The 22,266-nt window shown below is 38.1% G+C and overlaps 2 protein-coding genes across 2 annotated transcripts in view; one reads left to right on the top strand and one right to left on the bottom strand.

Moving 5' to 3' along the window:
- Positions 1-1,747: 1,747 nt before the first annotated feature.
- Positions 1,748-14,217, bottom strand: LOC139694971 (ubiquitin-like protein 7). The gene is made up of 7 exons (XM_071593523.1): positions 13,794-14,217; positions 13,318-13,416; positions 13,133-13,239; positions 10,882-11,015; positions 10,305-10,452; positions 5,639-5,920; positions 1,748-2,538 (listed from the first exon to the last, which is right to left on the bottom strand). The coding sequence occupies exons 1-7, from the start codon at positions 14,011-14,013 to the stop codon at positions 2,296-2,298; spliced, it is 1,233 nt and encodes a 410-aa protein (XP_071449624.1). The 5' UTR covers positions 14,014-14,217; the 3' UTR covers positions 1,748-2,295.
- A 101-nt stretch (positions 14,218-14,318) lies between these two features.
- Positions 14,319-22,266, top strand: part of Impbeta11 (importin beta11) — a 29,289-nt gene continuing 21,341 nt past the window's right edge. The window contains exons 1-4 of the mRNA XM_071593764.1: positions 14,319-14,580; positions 14,672-14,772; positions 14,851-14,964; positions 21,093-21,324. Coding sequence (XP_071449865.1) covers positions 14,443-14,580; positions 14,672-14,772; positions 14,851-14,964; positions 21,093-21,324 — 585 coding nt within the window. The 5' untranslated portion in view covers positions 14,319-14,442. The remainder of the gene's footprint in view (positions 14,581-14,671; positions 14,773-14,850; positions 14,965-21,092; positions 21,325-22,266) is intronic.

The raw sequence follows: 22,266 nt of genomic DNA, 5'->3' as shown, positions 1-22,266 counted from the left end.
TTTCTCCCCCGAATGTTTACAATGACAGTGGTGGAGGTGATGGCTTATAATTATGCCAAAGAAGTTTTTCTGATTTAAAGAGAAGAACCAAATAAAAATTGCTTGAAACCAATGTTCGTTTTAATATATATGAATTGCAACAATTTTGTATCCCTAATCCTTATTTAGATATATTTCCTTTTAATAAACATTTTATATTGGCTCACCTATTTGGTATATCAAAATTTTAGAAATTGGGAATGGTATACACTTGTCTGGTATCGTAGAGAATTTTTAAAAGGGTACCTCAATTTGGGATTTTTCTATTCACTTATTTTCATAGGGTAAACCCTTATAATTTTACGAGTATTTCCATGCAGAATCGATAACTAAATTTTCCCTGATAAAATTTCAAATTTAAACCATATTTTTATCTATTCAAACAACGGAGTTATAAGGGTTTTTTGTATAACACCACCTCCTAATTCTTATCCTTTCCTATTAGGAAAACTTAAAATTAAATTAAGTATTGGCCCAACTATTTGGTATATCAAAATTTTAGAAATTGGGAATAGTATACACTTTATCCCGGTATCATATAGTTTTTAAAAGGGTGCCTCAATTAGGGATTTTACCATACCCTTATTACCCTAGGATATACCCATATATTATTGCAGGTAATGCCATGCAAAATCAATAACTAATTATTCCCTGATAAACTTTCAAATTTAAACTTTATTTTTATCTCGTCAAATAAAGAAGTGTTTGAGCAAAATCCCTGAAAATTTCAGGAATATTGGTCATAGGGCCAAAACCGCTGTTCTAATCAGTCTGAAAATTCGGGAAAATACTCAGTATGGTAGTACTGAGATATCCCCTACCCTGCTCAACCCCCTTAGGGGTACATAGGGGGTGTCCCGACGATAATGATAAACCCATACCCTGAAAACCCTTGGATACCCTGAAAAGGGTGTCCGGTTATCTTGCTGGGATTTGAAGATGGGTATCAAGAGTGACCCATCCTTATATTTGCTTGCTTCTAGAGCTTATAGAAAAAATATAAACAAATCCAAAAAACTTAAGTTTTACAGACCACAAATACCTTCCTGCAGCAGATTCCATTGATGTATGGGGCTCTGAAGATTCTTCCAGAATTCACTTGTTAAGGACCAACTCGGTGATTCAGTTGGGTCGATGGCCTGGGACTAGTTCCCAGACTGCTGACAACTTAATGCGGCTCTGCACTGGCATATATACTGCTTAGAGGGTGGAGTGGAAAGGGAAAAAGCTGGGGTGAGGAATGGATGTTTCCCAGTTAACTCAATTCTACTTCTGTATCTCTCTGCATGACCCCCACTTTAAATGTCAATTTGCAAATAGAAGAAGGAGACGAGAAGGAGAGATAATCGGAATAGAATGAGAGAATAGTGAAGCGGAATTATAGAGAATAAGCGGGATGTTCAAAATTAGGTCTTGAGAACTTTAATCAATTTTTTACGGGCTAATTTAAATGCTATCAAGAAAGTGATGAGGGCCTTTTTTACATAAAATTAGCTTCTCTATCGTATAAAAGTGTTAATTTCCGAAAAATTTCCATAATAAAGACAATATATACGTGATTTTTGTTATTTCCAATGCGGAGACAGAGAGACAGAAGTCATGCTGCAAACAACTTGCCCCTGGAAGATAGGCCACCGCGTGTATTGTCCCAGGACATACATTTTCTCCCTATTATTAGGGCATTGAAATAATAAATTTAGCAATATACATTTTTATTTCAAAACACCAACTGTATTTCATATTACACAAAGGATACAAAATAAAAGTGCACAATTATGAGATCAATGGCAAAATTGAGTCAGCTATATTTCAAAATAAACCAAATTAATAAGGATTTACTTCAAGAAGGCTACTTTTTGCAATTTAATGTTATGGACCCGAAGGTTGGTTTAATAGGCGAGGGTAAAGCTCACCCAGTAGTAAGCCCCATATGGCACGTGAAATTCACATATCAGGAAAATCAATTAGCTTGGGAGAGGCTGAGGATGTCCAGGGGCATCACCCAGAATTGGCCCGGGACCCTCCAAGTCGGTAACCCAGCGCTCTACCCACTGGGCTACCACACCTCCACCTTTTGCAATATAATCAATCTTAAGTGTGTATTTCATTCCATCCAGATCTTAGAGAATGATACAAAGTGTATCTATTTGACTACACCAATCAGTGAGACAAACTAAACACTTAAAGAGACCCTGCTATAGGAAAAATGATTTTCCCACAGGTCACAAAACAAAAGATGCATGCAATACCACCAAGTTACTCTGATTCTTGCATACTCTCGAGCTCCACTTCAGGGCCTTCATCACCAAGCCAGAGACCACCAAAAATCAAGTCTACTGCTCCTTGGACGTCCCCGCCAGTGATGCGCAAGGCTCTAAGGTTGACAGCCTCATCCACGAGACCCAACTCCTGCATTTGGCCCATTTGGTGGGAAAGCTGCTCCCTAGACAACTCGGGTGGACCTTCCGGCTGCCTACGGCTCAAACTGGACGGCCCATTCTTCAGGAATAACAAATTTGGTCAATTTTCTCATAATCATATTTCAAGTAATGAAAAAATGATTCAGTGGAAGCTTGCTTACTGAGCACCTTGCATAGTGAGTAATTCGTAAAATGAGCAGAAATATTTTTACCAAAAATGACTCGCATATTGAGTGGATTTTTGCACAATGAAGGCAATTCCTGGAATGATTGCACACCTGCTACTTCAGTTTGTGCACAGCACTCATTCTGCTAGCATATTTTTACTATTTTTTTCAAACATATATGTTCAGACACATTATACGCGAATTTTTGTGTAAAACTTAATAACCTTGGCAAAGATGTCCCCGTAAAAAAGATACCACAAGATAGCCACAGGAATATAAAAATATCCAGAAATTAGGTCTGTTCAAACAGTATCGCAAATTTTGAATTTCTGCGGGTGGCGTATACTTTATTTTTGATTGTTTTGAGGCGATATGTTGGTACTTATGTTTCTCACTCATGCTGAAAAGTTCAGTTAATTGTTGAAAGCTGTTTGGGTTGGACGTATTTTGGCTTGTCTTTGATATTTGCCTGTTCCAAAAAATGGATCAAAGAATCTGTATCTACTTCAGTGTGAAAAACAAAATTAAGTGCGTCGACGCATTCCGAATGTTGACTGTGGCATATATGGGACTATATACTTTGTGGCATACATACATATGTATATATGTGGCATACATACTTATGACTATACATATATGGCATATATACTTAGGACCGAAGCAACGTTTATCGTTGGTACAAAATGTTCTCAGAGGGCCGAGAAGATGCGAATTACAAAGAGCGTGCCGGACACCTGAGCACATCAACAACAGACGAAAACATAGATGAAGTGAAGAAAATAGTATTGGACTATCGTTGAATCACCATTAGAAAAGTTGCTGAGGACCTAAACATATCGATTGGCACGTGCCATTCGATTTTTACCAATCGAGGCTTGGTGCATCTGGAGTTCTTGCCACAGGGTAGAACAATAAATAATGAATATTACCTGCAAGTTATGCGCAATTTGTGCAAAGCAATCCGCCACAAACGCCCAGATTTGTAGAAGAACAAATATTGGCTTATGCACAATGACAACGCCCCCATCTCACACATTGTTGCTTGTGCATGAATTTTTGGCCAAAAACAACACACCAATCATGCCACAGCCACCGTATTCCCCAGATCTGGCCCCCATTACTTTTTCTTGATCCCGAAACTAAAGAGGCCCCTGAAAGGATGACGCTACACTACGATTGACTAGATAGAGACTGCATCGAAGGAGGAGCTGAACAAGATCACAAAAACTGATTTTTTGAAGTGCTTTGAGGATTGGAAGAACCATTGGCACAAGTGCATAATATCTAATGGGGATTACCTTGAAGGGGACAAAATAGATATTCATGAATAAATAAATAATTTTTGAAAAAAACACAAAAGTCGCGATACTTCTTGAACAGACCTCGTAGCGCAAAATTTCAAATGAATTAAATGAAAAGTACAAGGTCTGTACAAAAAAATGGAGAAGATGTGAATAAACACTTCATTTAATTAGTTACCCTTTAGTCATTGAATAGGGAGAACAAGATGTCAGTGTTGGTAGCATGGACATAGCATGCGGTCGACTTAAACAATTTACATTATCCTAGAGAACAAGGAGGATATCTTTCCAGATTGCGAGGACTATGCTCCATGGGTTTGCCGCATTATGCGAATCCTCATTTGCGGATTCATTAGTCTTATGGAATTGAATAAGTTACCTTCCATGGCAGGAAAACTATACATCCTATGGGTTTAAAAAAATTAAGACAATTTTCCCTGAAATCATAAAAAGCAGCATCTAATTGTTGCAAAGTTATACTCTACACTATAGAGTAAAATGTATTTAATAACTCTTTACAAAAGAATTTTCCCATTTTTTTGACAAAGTCAATTTTCACCTTCATAGTGTTCCCTTTCTGCCTATGAAGTACTAGCATGAATGATAACAAATGTGAAGACTTCCACAATTTTCCACTCAATTAAAATTTATTCACGACCAGTTTCGATTCACTATATCTTTTACGAGTCAAGCTCTCACTCGCAGATACATACAGACGCTGCACGTAGACATACAATCAAGTGGAAAAGCAATTAATGCTAAAGCAAAACCTCACTAAACGAAGCACGACTGTGATAAATAAAATTCAAATCGATAAAATCCAGGGTAAATGAAACAGTTTCTGGCGTCACTTGGTGGAAATTCTTCATATTGAAATTAAATTTAAAATACTTTGCCTTTCCACATAAACCACTTTTATTACTACCTAGGTTTCGTTATGGTACAGGGTTCGTCCGGGAAATAAGTGTACTGACTCCTGGGCTGGGCGCGCCGCTCCAGGCACGCCCAGCACCGCTCTGACGGGCTGCGATTGGAGGGGGGTATGTTGGCAAGCGACGCTGAAAAAGGCAGTCGGCTCTGAGCTGTGGTGTAGTGAGGAGCTCTGTTAACGCGAACCTCCACGCTCGACCCACGTCACAGAACGCGATGCCGAAGTTTTTGGAGCGGAGTTATTCCATCAAATTTGCGGTAAAGCTTGGGAAATCGTCTACCGAAACTGTCGGTATGATTAACCAGGCTTATGGGGAGTCAGCCATGTCCAGAAACATGATCTTTCGGTGGCACAAGATGTTCGTGGAGGGCAGAGAAGAGGTCGACGACGAGTCTTCGAGAGGTTCCCGATGATGCCTTCGCGGGAGCGTTCCAGGAATGGGAACGCCGCTGGAACAAGTGTATCGACTCACAAGGGTCCTATTTTGAGGAATATTAGCTTAAGATATGTAAAAGTGCAATACATTTTTTTTCCTGAGCTCAGTACACTTATTTTCCGGACGAACCCTGTATAACATCATCATCAACACCTGATGATGTTATACCATAACGAAACCTAGGTAGTAATAAAAGTGGTTTATGTAGAAAGGCGAAGTATTTTAAATTTAATTTCAAAATTCAGGGTAGCAAACAAGCAACAACTATTTCTCTTGAGTTTCATAAAGGATGCTTTACTGAAGCATTAGAGCGAATAGAAAACATGCAACTCCTGGTATCGTACCTCATGAGACCGAGATGGCATGTTTGCATAGGCACGCTGCACTGCATCATTAAACATTTCTGGAGTCACAAAGTCATGGCCGGTAGATGGTGGGTGGAACATTGGCGTGCGAGTTGAGAGTGGTGGCATTACTGGAGAGAGTTCAGACGAAGAAGACCTTGAGGTCGATGGCCCACCAAGTGCTGCGGCAAGTGCAGCGGCCAGTTGGGTGGCAGTGACGACGGGCTCATCTCGCAACCGCTGACCAAACTCAAGGGCCGGGGAAGGAAGGTGATCGGGGACCTGCAGCAGAGTAATTGCGTAATCATGAATGGCATTTACCAAATTACCCATTTTTAAATTTTTTAATCAAATCCATACATCTGCAATGCCCTTTAATCCAAAAAAACTATTCTTCCACCTTTTGTAAACGCACATCAAGTAAAAAATTAAAAATAATTTCAATAATAGACAAGTTTTTCACCTTTGCTGAATGCAAGTAACAATACTAGCACCAGAGTAGTCAATTTAACAGATTTTGTTACTCAAGCAGTCTTTTTCTACATGATAACTCCTAAGAAATCAGTGATAACTGGGGACTTTTGATGAATTCCAGCCTTACATCTATCTTTAAAGCTATTTTTTCCCCGTTTATCAGCTTATGAAATATTTTCTGATGTACCTAACAGCATCCGAGTGATAATTTTGACTGCTGGTCATAAAATCCTGTATCATCATTCTTTATATTAATTCTTTGCCTCTGATAACTCATTGTTTTCATTATATTTTTTCCATCAGTAATATTAAAAATGGACCACATTGACTTCTTGCTTCCTTGAAATTTTCCTTTCTAATTACAAAATTATTCCCAGTTAATATAAAATTTATCTGACATTCCAAGAAGCATTATGAACTAAGAATTTGTATAAATTCAGAAATATGAAACTAATTAACAATACTGACTTAATGATAATGTAAATGATGAAAATAATAAAACTGATCATGAAAGTCTTATACTTATACAAAAATTAGGAAATAAAAATGAGAGAATGTTGATGGAAAACCAAAGGTACACTAAGAGCAATAGGGCAATAATATGGGAAAAATTACTAAAATAGGAGTCATGAGTATATCATTGTGAATGTGTACATGAAATGTGTGATGTGAAAATTCTACAAGCAAATTAAACATACCATTGAAGAGTCAAGGGAGTTAACTGAGAACAATAACTTATTCAAAAAGTATGCAGTGAAATTTGTGAACTATAGCAACATTCATGTGAGTGACTCATGTAGGGACTTCATGAATGTAAGTTAAACTTAAAAATGAGATACCTATATTGAAACCAAATGTACGAGAATGTCTTGTATCTTTGTTAGGTTGGAAACTTTTCGGACCTCCCTCGTATCATACCAATGTGAAAAATATGTAGGTTTCAGTCATTGTAGAATATATTTAAAGGATCAGCAACTATCAAAAGGAAGGGGACAGGCACGAGTGATACCACAGCAATAATGAGGTCACTCATACAGAGGAACATACAATAAAATCAAGATGCGTTCGTTTTGTGGTTTTGAACATGTGCAAAAAAGTGAATCGAGTAGAATTAATAAAAGACTTAGGAGATGATAGGAGTAGATTAGAGTGATAAGCAACTTTATCTGGACACAACATTTATCAGATTGCTCAGGAACATTTGTTGGATGGAGTATGGGGTTTAGTCTAATTTTTTTTGGGGAGGTGACTGACATGTAAGGTAATTTGCACCATTAGGGATGGATGGGAAAAGAGGAAGGGTGGAGAGAAACCCAACATCGGAAGAAGCCAACTCTTGTCGAAAGGCGCCAATGGGTCCGCAGTTTAACGTTCCATCCGACGGACGTCGTACTCACTCAAAAGTGCTTTCCATAAAGCACCTCAAGTAAGAATTGGGATACCACTGAAAAATGTGTCTCCAGGATTTGAACCCGGATCCTCTCGGTGAGAAGCCTGTGCATTAGCCACCGCAACCCCTCGATCCCCCTGAGTATTGGGATGGGGAGAGTCAGAAAGAGGGGTGTAGAGAGAGTCCATTATCACCTGCGCTTTTCAACATATGCATGGAGGATATGGAGTTAGGAATGAAAGTGGGCAGGGGAATGCATAAAATCAGGTCAGCAGATGGTCAAGTTTTAACTTATCAGTCAGCTAAGAAGTTACAAGAATTGCTAGAAATTCGGTGCAATAGGTATGGGATAAGAATCACTGTTAACAAAGTGAAGGTAATGAGGTTCCTGAGAAAGAGAATGACCAAGTTATACATTTAAATAGGTCATCAATTACAGCAGGCAGAAAAGTTTACCTACCACAAAGGAAGCGCTCAGTACCAAAATAGTTGATATGTCAGGGACATGAGAAAAATTACATTAAGCAGAGAAGCTTTCACAAGGAAGAATTGATAACAGGGAGTAGGGATGCTAAGAAAAGATTAGTGAAAACCTTGAAACGGAGCACGGTTTTATTCAGCAGTACAGCAAGAAAAGATGGTACTTATACGAATGTTATAGGTGTACAATGAAGACCTTTGAAATGTGAGTGTGGGGAAGGATGGAATAGGTGAAACGCACAGAAAGGAAAAAAAATTAATTAAAAGGCATGGTGGGGGAGGAGAGGGGATTGGTGGAAGAGAGTCAAAGGAAGCATGAAAGGTATTTGCTGAGCATATTGATTGCACTGGGATGAAGACTTTAATAAAGAGAAGAGAATGTTGGGGAAGCGGGATGGGGAGGAAAAGGATGTTGGATGGAATGATGAGAAACAGGAAGTATGAGGATTTGAAGAAGGGTATGTTCCTGTCCTGTTGAGAGTCAGGCTGTGTTTCGTTAGAAGAGGCAGGGGACATTGTTGTTCAGTCTGTCTAAAACCTATAGTAAACAGTAGACTACATCATAATAATAATTATTGATCTTACTAAGAACAAAACTGTCAATAAAAATTATTGCCAATATGGACTATACAGTGGAACCTTGCACAGTAAATAATTCACAAAATGAGTTAAAACAGTGGTCCCAAAATTGCCTCGCTTAATGAGTGATGAGGCGCCTGTCGGTAGTGATCATATATTTTTTCAATCTTGTGTTCAGACATATTATGTGCTTTTTTTGTGCAAGGCTTAGTAATATTTTGATCATAGCTTTAAAAATGTCCCCAAAGAAAAATCCACAAGAAGACAACCATAGAAGAATAATGATAACGGGGAAATGAGAAGTAAAAGTGGGCACATGGCGTGAGAACAGCTGATCAAGAGTGCATGTCAACAATCAGTCAACATCAACGATTTACAATCACCAGATGGTCTCATCCGGAAAAAGATGTCGAGATGAACCTATATTTGTACACGCAACAGTAGAAGAGCCCAGCCACAAGCTAATGAAAGGCCGTCTCACGCTGTTAAACCTTGACTTGTTTACCATTTAGAAACTCTTTGAGCCTACAAGAAGTGTAAATCCCACAACAACAGGCTAAATGTAACGTAGATGTCATGGGAAGCTGTTGCATCGTATCATGCATACAAGGCATCACCATTATAAGGAAGCCGGGATTAGCACGAGAAATTTATGTAATGATAATTCTGAGCCACGTTTTTACAAAATTTTGGAGCGATGGTGAAAACAAATGTCTCTAGACAGCTTTCTAGTTAACAGGAATTAGCTACGTATCATAAAGAATTAAACATTTATTTTGACTCTTTATTGCTTTTACAAATGGAGTTTGCATTTGCGGTTGCTTCACTCTGCGATAGAAGAAAAGATTAACGAGATCCACGATTCTAAACAATGTATACATAACTTCCTTTGAATCAACCATCTACATAATTTATTTCTTCTTTTGGCATGGACCACATTATCATATTTTACATTAATTTATAAGCGAAAAGTCGTCCCACTATACAAGTGTTTCGCTTTATAAGAAACGTCAGTGAACGAATTATGCTCATTGTACAAGGGTCTACTGCATTGTCCAAGTGATGACATAGCTGCAAGAAGTAGTAGTATTTAGGGGAGATACAGACAGCCGAGGTTCATTTGCGCCATTAGGGATGGGCACGAAAGGATGGAGGGTGGAGAGAAACCCGGCGTTGGCATTAGCCTACTCTTTACGAAAGGCACCAAGGGGTCCGCAGCTTAACGTCCCATCCGACGGACGGCGTACTCACTCGAAGTGCCCTCCACAAAGCACCTCCAGTAGGGATCAAGATACCACACTAAAATATTCAACACCGCCGGGATTTGAACCCGGGCCTTCTGGGTGAGAATAGCCACCTCACCATCTTGAACCCCTAGCTGCAAGAAACTTAGCTCTATGTATGACATTGTGAAATTATCATGTGTCCAAGGATATTGGAATTTTTGATCAAAATACTTGAGAAATACACTTGCAACATCAGTGTGAATGCTATTTTGAATTTCCTTATTGCAAAATAAATATTGCACAGCCAAGTTATTAATATTAAAATATCAGAACTGATTACATATAATAAAATTTGTAAATTTAAGTTAAATAAAACTTTTCAAATTCAAACAAAAATTAAGATTCAACATTTAAGAGCACAGGCACTAATTTGAGTGTGATATTCCAGTTCTTCAACTGTTAAAAAACAACTAGGCTGAGCATTTTATTGTTTATGATACTTTAAACACCAGCACACCCGAGGAGTATCCCTGTCTTCATCGTCACTGAAACCCAAGAGGTTGTTGGCAGTCTCGGGTACGTCAGGCATGTTGACTCTTTCCTCTTCCACAATGGCCATGAAATTCCAGGCGGCCACAGCAACCCACGGGTGATGCTGAATTGCTCTGTGGAAATGAAAAATAATCATCACATCCTCCCAGACATATCCACTCAATCGACGCTAAATCACGTCTTCAAGACAACATGTACAGAATATTGGAATATTAATAAATGGGTGAATAAGGTGATTTGATGGCCAAGTTGACTTGAAGCCCACAAAACCAATTCCAGGAAGACATTTAGGTGCACCATATCATCTTTTGGGCTGAGAGGAGTTTAAAATCTCACCAAAAACTTCTAAGAAAATAATTAAAATTTACAAAAAAGAGGGAAAACATGAAGAACATTAATAAGTTATGGGAAGTATGATTGCCAAAACAGTTAAATTACAGCCTTGGGCACTGATGCAGGAATAATGGGACAACATAGATGCAAAGTTAAATGCATGGTGATTTACCACTAATATTCACTTACTAGCAACACATTAAACATACCTCCTAATAACGTCAGCATCTCCCATTTGGATAAACAAACGAGGGTTTGCAACCAATGAATATCCAGAAAGATCATCTTCCAAGCCAGGAACGGTGTCAATGAGTTTTTTCAGAAAACTGGCATCATGAAGTTTCTAAAAGTTAAATTGAAACAATATTTACCTAGTAATACCTCGATTTCAACAGTAATTCTAGTTGTCTACCTATGTAATCCACAAATACCTGGAAAGTATCACAAAGAATAACTAAGGAAATCCCTTTTCAAATCTGATAAATACACTCTGTAAGGTAGTAGCCACTTAGTTTGTTTTGTAGTTTTATCAAGGAGGCAACCGACAGTTGAGGTCATTTTTGCCATTAGGGGTGGATGGGAAAGGAGGAAGGGTGGAGAGAAACCTGGTGTCGGCATTAGCCTACTCTTGTTAAAGGTGCCAAGGTGTCCGCAGTGTAACGTCCCATCCGATGGACGTTGTACTCACTCGAAGTGCTCTCCACAAAGCACCTCAAGCAGGGATCGGGATACCACTGAAAAATATTTGTTGTGTCCTGGATTTGAACCCGGGCCCTCTCCATAGGTAGCCTGTACGTTAGCCTTTGCACCATAGTAGCCACTTAGTCACTAATATTTACATAGTTACACTAGTTACATAAATAAAATTGTTACAAGTGAAAATAATGAAATTGATAAAAATGCTTACTGATTTCAAATAATGATACCTGGCACCCTCGGGGTAAACAATGAATGTATCTGTATCTTCCCTGATTTTTTTAAAATTCAGGATTATTTTTTGGCTTCCGGTGTTTCTTTTTGATTATAAGAAAACATGATAATGGCATAAAAAGAGCCAATCAGACTGCATGATGACCACAGAAAAAGTGATATTATAAGTACTAAAAACAGTTAAAAAAAAGACAAAGACAAAAGAGTGTACCTTCAGATGTTCTAACAGATAGTCTCGGAATTTTTTCTCACACACATATTGCTTGCCATAAAACTGAGGCACTTTTGGCAAAAATAATGTTCATTCATGAGAAAAGAATCAAGATGAAGAAACTTCAAAACAAAATGTTTCATAATGCCCACTTATTTTCATATAACTGGACAATGGGTATCAAAAGTATGAGGGTCAGCATCAGGTACACATTAGTCTTGAGGGGATCATCCCATTGTGGAAGCTATGTGGTCAGTATGAGAGTCTGATATTTTTTGTCCATGAAGTATGGATGCCAAAAAATATTGGAGTTGGTCGTTAAAAGCTTATATGCCTCCACGTGTAGCCATACAAAATTCTTGCTTTGAAATTCAACTTTCATAGATGTGTCAAATATACTTAGGAAGAGCATATTAGCCCCTGAAGAAATACAGAGAAATGCTCAAGAATCCCTAAATTTGAAGGATAATAATGAGGAAGGCAGATGCCTTAGGAAAATATTTTGCAAAAACTGTAAACATGGTCACAGATAGTAGATCAAAACAAAGACCAGAAGTGCATAGTATGCAAGGGCTGCATCAAATATATATGTGCTTGGGGGCTATCAAAAAATCCTTCATTGTTTTTCAAAAATATGTACCTATGTGCATCAGAAATAATTTACATTTATCCATTAAAAAAAATACTGTCTGCCCAAATACCTTTTGGAAAAATATTAGAGAATAAATGTAATTCTTAGCAAAAAATTCCGGCCACCATTTAGTACTAATGAATTGCAACGTCAGATTCAACAGGATAGCAACAACGAACATAACATACGAACCGAATACTTTCTATTACCCAGCTATACAAAATCATCGAAATCGCTAAAACAGATTTAAATACAAAATATACCAAAATAAAACCACAGATATCGACCCGGAGATTATTTTGACAGGCGAGGATGTATCTCACGAAATATTTAGCTCAGCAACGCGTAAAATTCACACATGAGTGCACGGGGTAGAGTTGCTTTCCCTGCGCCGCCTATGATTTCACAGGAACAATCTCACTATTTAACCCGAAAAATCACCCTGCTTGGGTAAACCCGGTCGTGGTGCCCTAACGCGTGGTAAAACGCTCTAGCCACTGGTCTACCACGTCCCCCTACTTAATTAACATTACAAAAAACATAAAAAAATCGTCTTATCTGTCATAGTCATGTCTCAAACATTGGATTTGAGGATTGTTTTGACTTAGGAATGACAACTAAGTTAAGTCTAGATGTTTAAATCTAAAAAATAGGTATTTTGGAGCATATTAAACATTCAATACTGAACCTCAAACACTGCTTTACTTTTGGGATCCTTCTTATAACCTTTGTAGGCCTTGATGATAGTTTGAATTTCAGATTCAGTCAACTTCTTTGGCTCTGCTGGCTGCTCTCCTTTAAAATAAAATCTCAATAGTTAATATCAACTCCGTGAGCTCAGATTTATATCATAATTTTAGAAAAAATATTTACCCACAAATGCTCTTGTTATCATCAACGTGTCTCCAGTTTTAACTCCATATGATCTTAGAGAAGCCTCATCTCTCAGGACTCTCTCATTGTGGGTCACCACTAAAAAAAACATTTGGTATTCAGAGTAGTCATTTGGAACCATTAATGTTCGTTTGTACACACATGTATTATAATTAGAGGAGAGCTAATGGGACTTTTAGAAAGGCCTCATCTTCGTGCATATGGAATTCAGGACATCTTATGTTCTCAAAGAATCAATTATCTATGACCTACCAGAAATATTCCAGTTATGGGTAACCAGATAGTTGCTTATTCTTTACTGATTAACCTTAAATACTTGACAGACATAAACAATCATGATGAGTGACTAAAAACCCATATGCCACAAATAACTACAGCTGATAAGTGCAAGTTCCCCTTAGTTCACAAAAACTGAGTAAACGCGGCGTTTTTATCATTAGAGTCACGTTACTCACCCAGGGCATCTTTCGAGACATTGGATAATCTGGATGCCTCGGACTTCACATCGTCAACTGTACTGAGATCGATACTTTCATACCCCTTCATGAGAAAACATTCTGGATAAATAAACAATGCCAGGATCAGCGTTAGTTGTGTTGGATCGCTGGGTTCCCTACAGTCTCCTTCACTCATGTTATTCTCGCCTTCCTGGCCATTGCAAACGCTAATAACCATTAAAATGAATTTATTTGCGCAACTACCAAAATACTCTTCAGTACAAAGTTCAATGAACGGCCTGAAGACTATCACCCCGGCAGTTTTCTCTTGGAGGAATTATCTGAATAGTCTCTCGTCCGGATCAATTCTTAACCCACACCTGTCGTGTCAGGTAACGCAATTGACGAATTTCATTGACAGTGTGCACAGTGTAATCAATTTCGATTTAGAATATCGCATCAACTTTGCATCGCAAACAGCTAATCGAGATCTTTCAGGTTCAATGTGTCGATAGTGTCGATGCTTTCGACCTAAGTCTGTTAGAGAAGACAGGACCCAATTCTTTAATGATAATGAATTTACAATGACGGTGAAAATTTGCGTAATACATAGTAGTAGCAAAGATAAATACCTAATGACTGTTCTAAGTAAATACCATAGGTGAATATGGATATAAATATTGCTCGTTCAATGGTCTTGGATGCTCTTCAAAGAGCATCGAGTCAAAGTAGTGAGGTTCTCAAACCGGCGGAGACGAAGTTGAAAGAATGGGAAACTGAACCAGGGTTTTATGCTATTCTACTGGTAACAGATCCTGAGACTTACAGCAAATATGAACACTATGCTTATTGTTTATTTTAAATTATAGGCTTATAACATTTTTTATGCGTTACAGAACATATTTTCAGATCATTCCATAGACGTCCACGCCAGGTGGCTTGCTGTTTTATATTTTAAAAACGGTGTGGATCGTTATTGGAGGAAAACGGCACCTAAGTAATCTCATTAAAATATTTTTCTAACATGTTGTTGCTTTACTAACATATATGATGGAATGTATTTTATTTTGTTCAGTGCCATATCCGAGGCGGAGAAATCAACACTCCGACAAGGTCTGGTGTCCAACTTCAGGGAGCCAGTAAATCAAATTGCCGTTCAACTAGCTGTTTTGGTTTCTAAAGTCGCAAGGTATGTATTAGTTACAATATTCGAGGCAAGCTCCATTGTGGATTTTGGGCTTCTTGTTGGTAATATGAAATCTAGATTAACAGTAGCGATTTAAAAGTGCTGTTGTTAAAAAACAATTTTTGCGACGAAATTGGTTTGTTTATGAAATCGGCTCTCATGTTCACTGGGGCAACAGCGACACTTGAAAAACTAATGTGTATTCTAAAGATATTATCAACTTTAGTCTCTGAGAACGCAAAGATTTCTCATATACTACCTTTAAGTTTCTGAGTGAAATTTTTTTCCGCGAGTAATTGCTTCACGGAAGGACTATCGTCAGGTCATCTTCCCATGTTAAAGTAATAGGAAGTATTTATATATTGTCTCTTATTTGAATTGTTTTTTGCGTCGTGAAAAATGCTATTTTTAATGCGGTGGTATATCCGTTGCTAACAGTGTGTATGCGATTTTATTTTTCTGTAATACGAAGCCTCCCTCTCCTTCAGAAGTTAATTTGGGTTGCCTGGGCCTTATGCAAGCTCTGTTATTAGAGATGGTTTTAATTTCCCAATCTTTGGTTATTTAACATTGTGATTTTAGTTGGAAGAATTGTTCATCTTGCCTAATATTCGCAAAAATTGAGCTCTCTCCTTCTGCTTTATTCTCCTAGTGTCAACTGTTCAGCTCCAGTATCATATCTACTGAATTTATGTAATCAATTATTGTTGACATTCGGTGGAGTGGTTGAGAAATTATTGCCTAGCTAGTTTGTCAGTAATTGTTTTCCTCGCATTTTTGTTAGTTAATCACACAAAACAAAGTAATTGAGGACGTGGTAATCCAGTGGGTGGACTACCGACCGGAGAGCTCGAGTTCGATTCCCAGGGACTGGGATCTTTTTGGGAAACCATAGGCTGCACAGGGAATGGAACAGCCCCCACACCCGCACTCTGACATGTGAATTTTTACACGCCATAGGGCTTAGTACGAGGTGAGCTCTAAACAAACCATCCTGCGGGTAGTTAACTGTGGTTTTTTAATATAGAAAGTTATTGCTCTTATGAAAGAGCATAGATTTGTGTTGATTATATTTAATTTTCACTGGTGTAGTTAGACATTCAGGAAGGAATGTGTAGGCAAATAGAAGAAGTTAAATGACATGAGAGCGATAGATAACTTTTGGACATTTAATTCGAATGAGTAAATATCAGATTATTTCATTTTTTATGAAATTGCTGGGCTATCTCCTAGTGAATCAGCCTTTGGATTCAAAGTGAGACTGTATCCTGGTTTGACTCTTGGTTTTGTGCTATGAGAAAATCAGGGTTGAAGGCCGGAAAAGAATTTTGATTTTCGACTTATTATATTCTCTTATGTTGGATGAACTGGTTATTGACTTGATTATCTCACATGGCTGACTGAAAATGACACGATGATGATGCCTACTTCTATAGGGCTTTAGAAGTGATGGTTTGCCAAGCAGCCTTTGATTTCTGGAGTTATACCAAACCATGTCAGTTGGAACAGCTGTGTGGGATGATCTAGACAGCTTACTGGAGGATTCTGATCATAGACATCAGACCCGGTTGAGTTGGACTGGATTTTCATGATCTTTATGGTGCTGCCTGTCCTGCTGGGCCCAGGCTTTATGGTGCTTCATGATGCTCCTCCGAAAGAAAAAATGCTCCTGATGTCACATTACAACACTATTAAGGAAGACAATGGGAAACCACTTCCATTATTTATCTCAATACTTCAAGGATTGGCACCATAGTGAAAATGAGTCGTGGCAGCTGTGAGAATCAACCTGATTGGAAGTGGGATGGGCAAAGCTTCTGAAGTTGTCATCACACGAAATCCTTGTAGAGTGAAAGTAACAGCAGCAGACGAACAGAAGAGGACCAACTTTCTTTAAATAGGAATTTTATGATGATATGGAGGATGGGAAAGTTAGAAAATATAAGAGAGAGATGAAGAGTGGAAATATAGATGATTTAAGGCTGTGCGCGGTGAGATAGAAGAATAGCAGGGATTAAGGCTGTAAGGAAAATCATGAGTGAGGAAAAAGAAATGGGTGCAATAGAAGGAAAATGAGAACATTTACGAAAAGGGGCATTGAAAGCTATAGACGAAAAAATTAGAGCAGTAAATAGGAAAAGGTCAAGAAAATCATGGGTTAGGTGTGGAATTAGAAACAGATAAGAGAAGTAAACGGAAGAAAGTAAAAACAGAGGTAGGTTGAAGGAACTATAAATAGTTAAATATTAAACTGAGGTGGGAAACATATATGCAAGGAAAGGTGAAATGGGTGAACTATATAGAAAGGTGACAGGTCTATCAGGAAGGAAGAAGAGAAAATCGATCCGTACCATCAAAGATAAGTCAGAAAGGTTATTAATTGGACCAGGAAAGATTCAAGATAGATGGAAGGAGCATATAGAGGAACTGAATGGTAAATGCATTTGGCCAGCAAGCTTTGACACAGAAACAGAAAGAGAATATGATGTAGATGAGGGTAGTGTAGGAGCTGACGTACTTGATGACAAGAAAGAAGGGCCATCAAGTGGATTTACGTCAAAGAAGGTGTAATAATAATAATATGTTTATTCATTTTGAAAAATGGTACAACCATATTAAATGTTGTCAATATAAATATTACTTAAAATGTAAAAATAATTTCTTAAATGTGATGAAGATTGTCACAAAAGAATTCATCAAATGAGTAAAGTGGGTGACCAAGTGACCAGGTATATACCCTATTCTTGAAACTCTGGATGCAGTCAATTTTCATTTGAGTAGGCAGATAATTATCCAGTCATATTTTCACATTATGAAATGTGTTGTAAGTTGATGACAATCTACAATATGTAGTATTTAGATTTGATTTACCTCTTGTGGTGTAGTTATGGATATTAGATCTTAATTGGTAAGTTTTCTAGATTAACTTTCACATGAATCAGAGCCTTGAAGATATAGAAACTAAATACAGTCATGGTTCCATACCTAATAAAAAAAGGTTTGCAGGAATCACGAGGTGGTATATTAGCAAGAGAGCAAATAGCTCTCTTTTGTAGTAGCAAAATTTGTTTAACATGTGCGGAATGACCCCATAACTCAACACCATGATTCAAATGACATTGAAAGAAGGCATGATAAAGTATTAAACGATACTCATTTGAAATGAGAAAGTTGAGCTTTCTTAAAATGTAAAAAGCTTTCCTCAGTTTATTTCAGATCTGTTTGATGTGGGTCTCCTAGTTAAGTTTTGTATCAAAGATAGCATTCCTACAGAATTACTTAAGGATTTTGGAAAATGTTAGAGGGACAGTTTTTATGGACTAACTACTGCATATCATTTATGAGCGAATAACTTGGCTGGAAAATTTTTGGGGGCATTGTTTCCACTCCAGCCATATGTAGACTGTAGATCAATAAGTTTGATTTAGCATGCAGCCAAAATGGTTCTCAGGATCATTAACAAGAGGATGTAGAGAAGGGTAAATAAATTCTCAGTGGATAATTAGTTGGCTTCAGGAAGAGTAAAGGCACTTGTGATGCCCTTGTAGTAATGAAGTCATCAGTAGAGAGGATCACAGAATATAATTTTGTTTCTCATAGATTTCCAGAAAGCATTCAATAATGAAAGTGGGTAGAATTAATGAATGTATTGCAGAAAATAGGAGTAAATAATAGAGTCTGCAACCTGTACAGATCTCAGTCTTCTCAGGTGCATATGGTTGTCTTAAAGACATGGGAAGGACGACCCGACTTTGGGTAAGAGTGAAGCCAGCAAGACACTCTGCGATCCTCAGCCGTTTATTAGAGGGGTCAGATTGGTAATGTTGACTCGATCAAGCACCGGAACGGGTAAGGCAGGGAACTTACAGGGGAAAGGAAGTATTCGGGCGGGAATCATCCGCAGACGTGCTGGCAGCCGACTGATGAACGCGGGGCTTCGTCGATGGCGGTGGCCTAGCGGGGAGTCCGATGTCGGTGGTCTAGCGGGGAGTCCCTCGGATACTCCAATGCGGCGGCGACCAACGGGCGAACACAGGGTCTCGGCAGCAGGTTATATCAGTCGACTGACCCTCTATCGCGTCGGTCCGGATCGCCTCCCTGGTCCTCTCTTTCTCCACCCCCACACCACACTCCGACCCAAGCTGGTCCGTGCGCGGCGGCACCCCTCCCTAGGGCCTTCCCCGTGACGTTGGTCACTGGCCCGGTAGCCCCTCCTCCCACCTGGGATTCCCTCCCTGGAGGCGTAGGAAGGATCATTGCCCCCGAGGCCCTTTGGCGGTGCCCAAGAAACCGCTAGGGTTATAGAAACCCTTCCTACGACCTCGCCGAGGCTTTCCCGCTTTAGGTCTTCCGGGCCTTTCCCGTGACGTCAAAGAGTCCGTCGCCTATCACAGGCATTGTCTGGTCATGCCCCAAAAGCTTACAACGGCGAGAACAGAGCCCTCACCACATGGTGAATTGAGTGTGGAGGCTTAAGAAGAGGAGAATGTTTTCAAGAAAAAGAGAAGTCATAAAATGGTTAAGGATTTCAGGCATTCCGTGTCAGGATGTCTCTTGGCAACAACAGTGTCTCCAGAATTAATATGCATAGTGCCCTAAGTAATGATTGCATCGTTTGACTGACTAGCTAACTGATGCTTAATCATCTTCAGCTCTGATATAATGAATTTCCTACCTCCATTCACCCCAGCCCTTTTGCCATGACTCTCTTTTGCCATTTCCTTCAAATGTATGCATATTAGAAAGAAAAAGTGGTAATGGACATCTCTGTGCTGCTCTTCTGCCTAGCACTCCCCTTTCCAGACTCCATTTTCTATCCAAACTTGTGCTCTCTGGGACATTCGCAGGTTCTGGATAAGTCCTCTTTCTTTCCATTCTAGACCTGTCTTTGCAAAATATTCATTATTTGTGCCAGATTTGTTTTGTTGAATGCCTTTTCTATATCCATGGAAAATACAAATCTTGGCTTTATATTCCTTTCCTTCAATGACCTCATTATTGCTTTGGCATCTTGAGATTGAAGGGAATGATTCATAGGCATCATCACACTAATTAAGTGACACACGTGTGTACTCAGATAATTTTAATTTTAATTTGTTAACGAGCAGATTGGTAATGAACATTCAACCACGAATAGTTCAATACCATACCATGTGATGTCTCTAATTGTATAGTTGGTTACAAATTATTGAGATTTCAAGTACAAACCTGTGTTCACCGTGAAGTCTTCCATGCTGTGTAGCAATTGAAGATCCAAATCTTCCACGATTTCTTCCATGTGGATCCATTTTCCATTTGTGGTGGACAGTTTTGCCGGTGTTGCAGTCAGTGTCCTCAGAGCAGAAGTGGTTGATGTTTATTTTCACCCGTCTTATATAGGCCTCCCATCAAAGAAGATGAGCTGTTATGGGTCGACTTACATTTTTTGTCTAAAACACATTTCCAGAGAGCTTTCTTCATTGTTGAAATTGTTGGACTTGCTGTTATCACAGCTTCATGAATGAGTCGTGGGAAATAACAGCTTTCTTTAGCTTCCAGTTTAGTTTCTTTGAAGTTGATATTGTGTGGTGGACCTGTCCAGGTGTGCTCTGTGTAGGCTGAGACGCATAGTTTTGTATGCTTTGTAGCTGTCTTGTGTTCTTGAAAGTGACACTCTAGAAAATGCACCCACGTTTGCGAGATACTGGAAGGTTTAGATCCGCATTACCTATCTATTTATGTATTAATGTAGCATTCCATGACAAAAGAGTGCATATTTGCCCTGCAGAACTTTTATTATATATATATAATATATACATGATAATATATATATATATATATATATATATATATATACATACATACACACACACACATATATATATATACATACACACACACACACACATATATATATATATATATATATATATATATATATATATATATATATATATATACACACACACACATATATATATATATATATATACACACACACACACACACATATATATATATATATATATATATATATATATATATATATGTACATATATACTTACATACATGCATACATACATATATATAAACACACACACACACATATATATATTTATTCTGCAGAATATATAGAATATTCTATTTCATAGGTTTGATTGCCCAAGAGAATGGCCAGAGTTGGTCCCAACTCTGCTGAGTGCCGTGAGGAGTGAAGACCAACTTGTTCAGCACCGAGTCCTCCTAACTCTTCATCATGTAGTGAAGACACTCTCCTCTAAAAGACTAGCGGGTGACAGAAGGCTCTTTGAAGACCTCACCAGGACTGTTTTTACATTTGTCTACGAGCTATGGCATAATCATCTGGAAACCTTTTTAAAGCTGGTATGTAATGTCCTCAGTCTTTCTAAATTGTCCTTTGTGTTAGTGTATTGGTATATGTGAGGCAACTAGGCTAGGAAAGGCTGTAGTTATTTAAAGTTTTAAAAGAATTGAAAAAAATGTTTCATTCGTGTCTGATTCTTTCATGTATTTAAGGTGCTTAATCCAGATGTGTACTTATTTACATTTGGTTGTATTTTGTCATGTCATGGCAGTTTTTGCTTGAATTCAGTTGGTCTAAATATTTTCTTTCGCCTATGCCTAAACTATCCCGAATTTCCTCAAAAGTTAGAAAAATTGTCAAGGGATTAAAATTTTGGTGCATTACCAGTGAATAGTATATTCTTGGTAAAGCAGAAAAGTTGATACAGAAAGTATGAAAAGGTCTCTGTATTTTGACTAATCTTCTAGGTAGTTAGTGTGCAAGTTTCCTGGCAATGCATAGTTATCACTGTAATACATAATTATCATTGAAGCTTGGAATGATATCAGGACGAGGTTGCTATTTTTTTCATTTTTTGTTTATTATTCTTTATATATTATCCAAAGAAACTGCGGGAGATGCCGCAACAGTAACTTTTAACGGAGTCATCCGCTAATGTGCATTTCAATGCAACAATTTCAGAGTGTAAAAATCATTCGCCTTGACTGGGATCCCAGTCAAGGCGAATGATTTTTACACTCTGAAATTGTTGCATTTTTATATATTATATTATATATATTTCTCCTTATTTTTTGTCATTTATATGGTTTCTATTTGTTTTTCCCTAGTAATTTTGTGCTGGAAGAGTTCAGTTAAAACAGCTAAAAAAAGGCACAGTTGTTGTTAAATAACTTTAAAGTTTCACCATCTTCAATAAACAGAATTAAGTGGAAAGTGGATACATTTTGGTCTCTAGAGAACTAATATTTTATCCTCTCTTCATTATTCTCATTCTCAATGTT

This window comes from Hetaerina americana, unplaced genomic scaffold (assembly GCF_022747635.1).
Source record: "Hetaerina americana unplaced genomic scaffold, ioHetAmer1.1.p SCAF_6, whole genome shotgun sequence".
Taxonomy (NCBI): Eukaryota; Metazoa; Arthropoda; class Insecta; order Odonata; family Calopterygidae; genus Hetaerina; species Hetaerina americana.
The sequence above is the reverse complement of the archived record's forward strand: the minus strand, read 5'-3'. Positions and strand labels throughout refer to the sequence as shown.

Coding starts and splice junctions, on each gene's coding strand:
- LOC139694971 (XM_071593523.1), bottom strand. CDS start 14,013: ATGGTTATTAGCGTTTGCAATGGCCAGGAAGGCGAGAATAACATGAGT. Junction 13,417..13,793: donor TGTCTCGAAAGATGCCCTGG/GTGAGTAACGTG, acceptor TGTTTTTTTTAG/TGGTGACCCACAATGAGAGA. Junction 5,921..10,304: donor AAGACAGGGATACTCCTCGG/GTGTGCTGGTGT, acceptor ACTCTGCTGCAG/GTCCCCGATCACCTTCCTTC.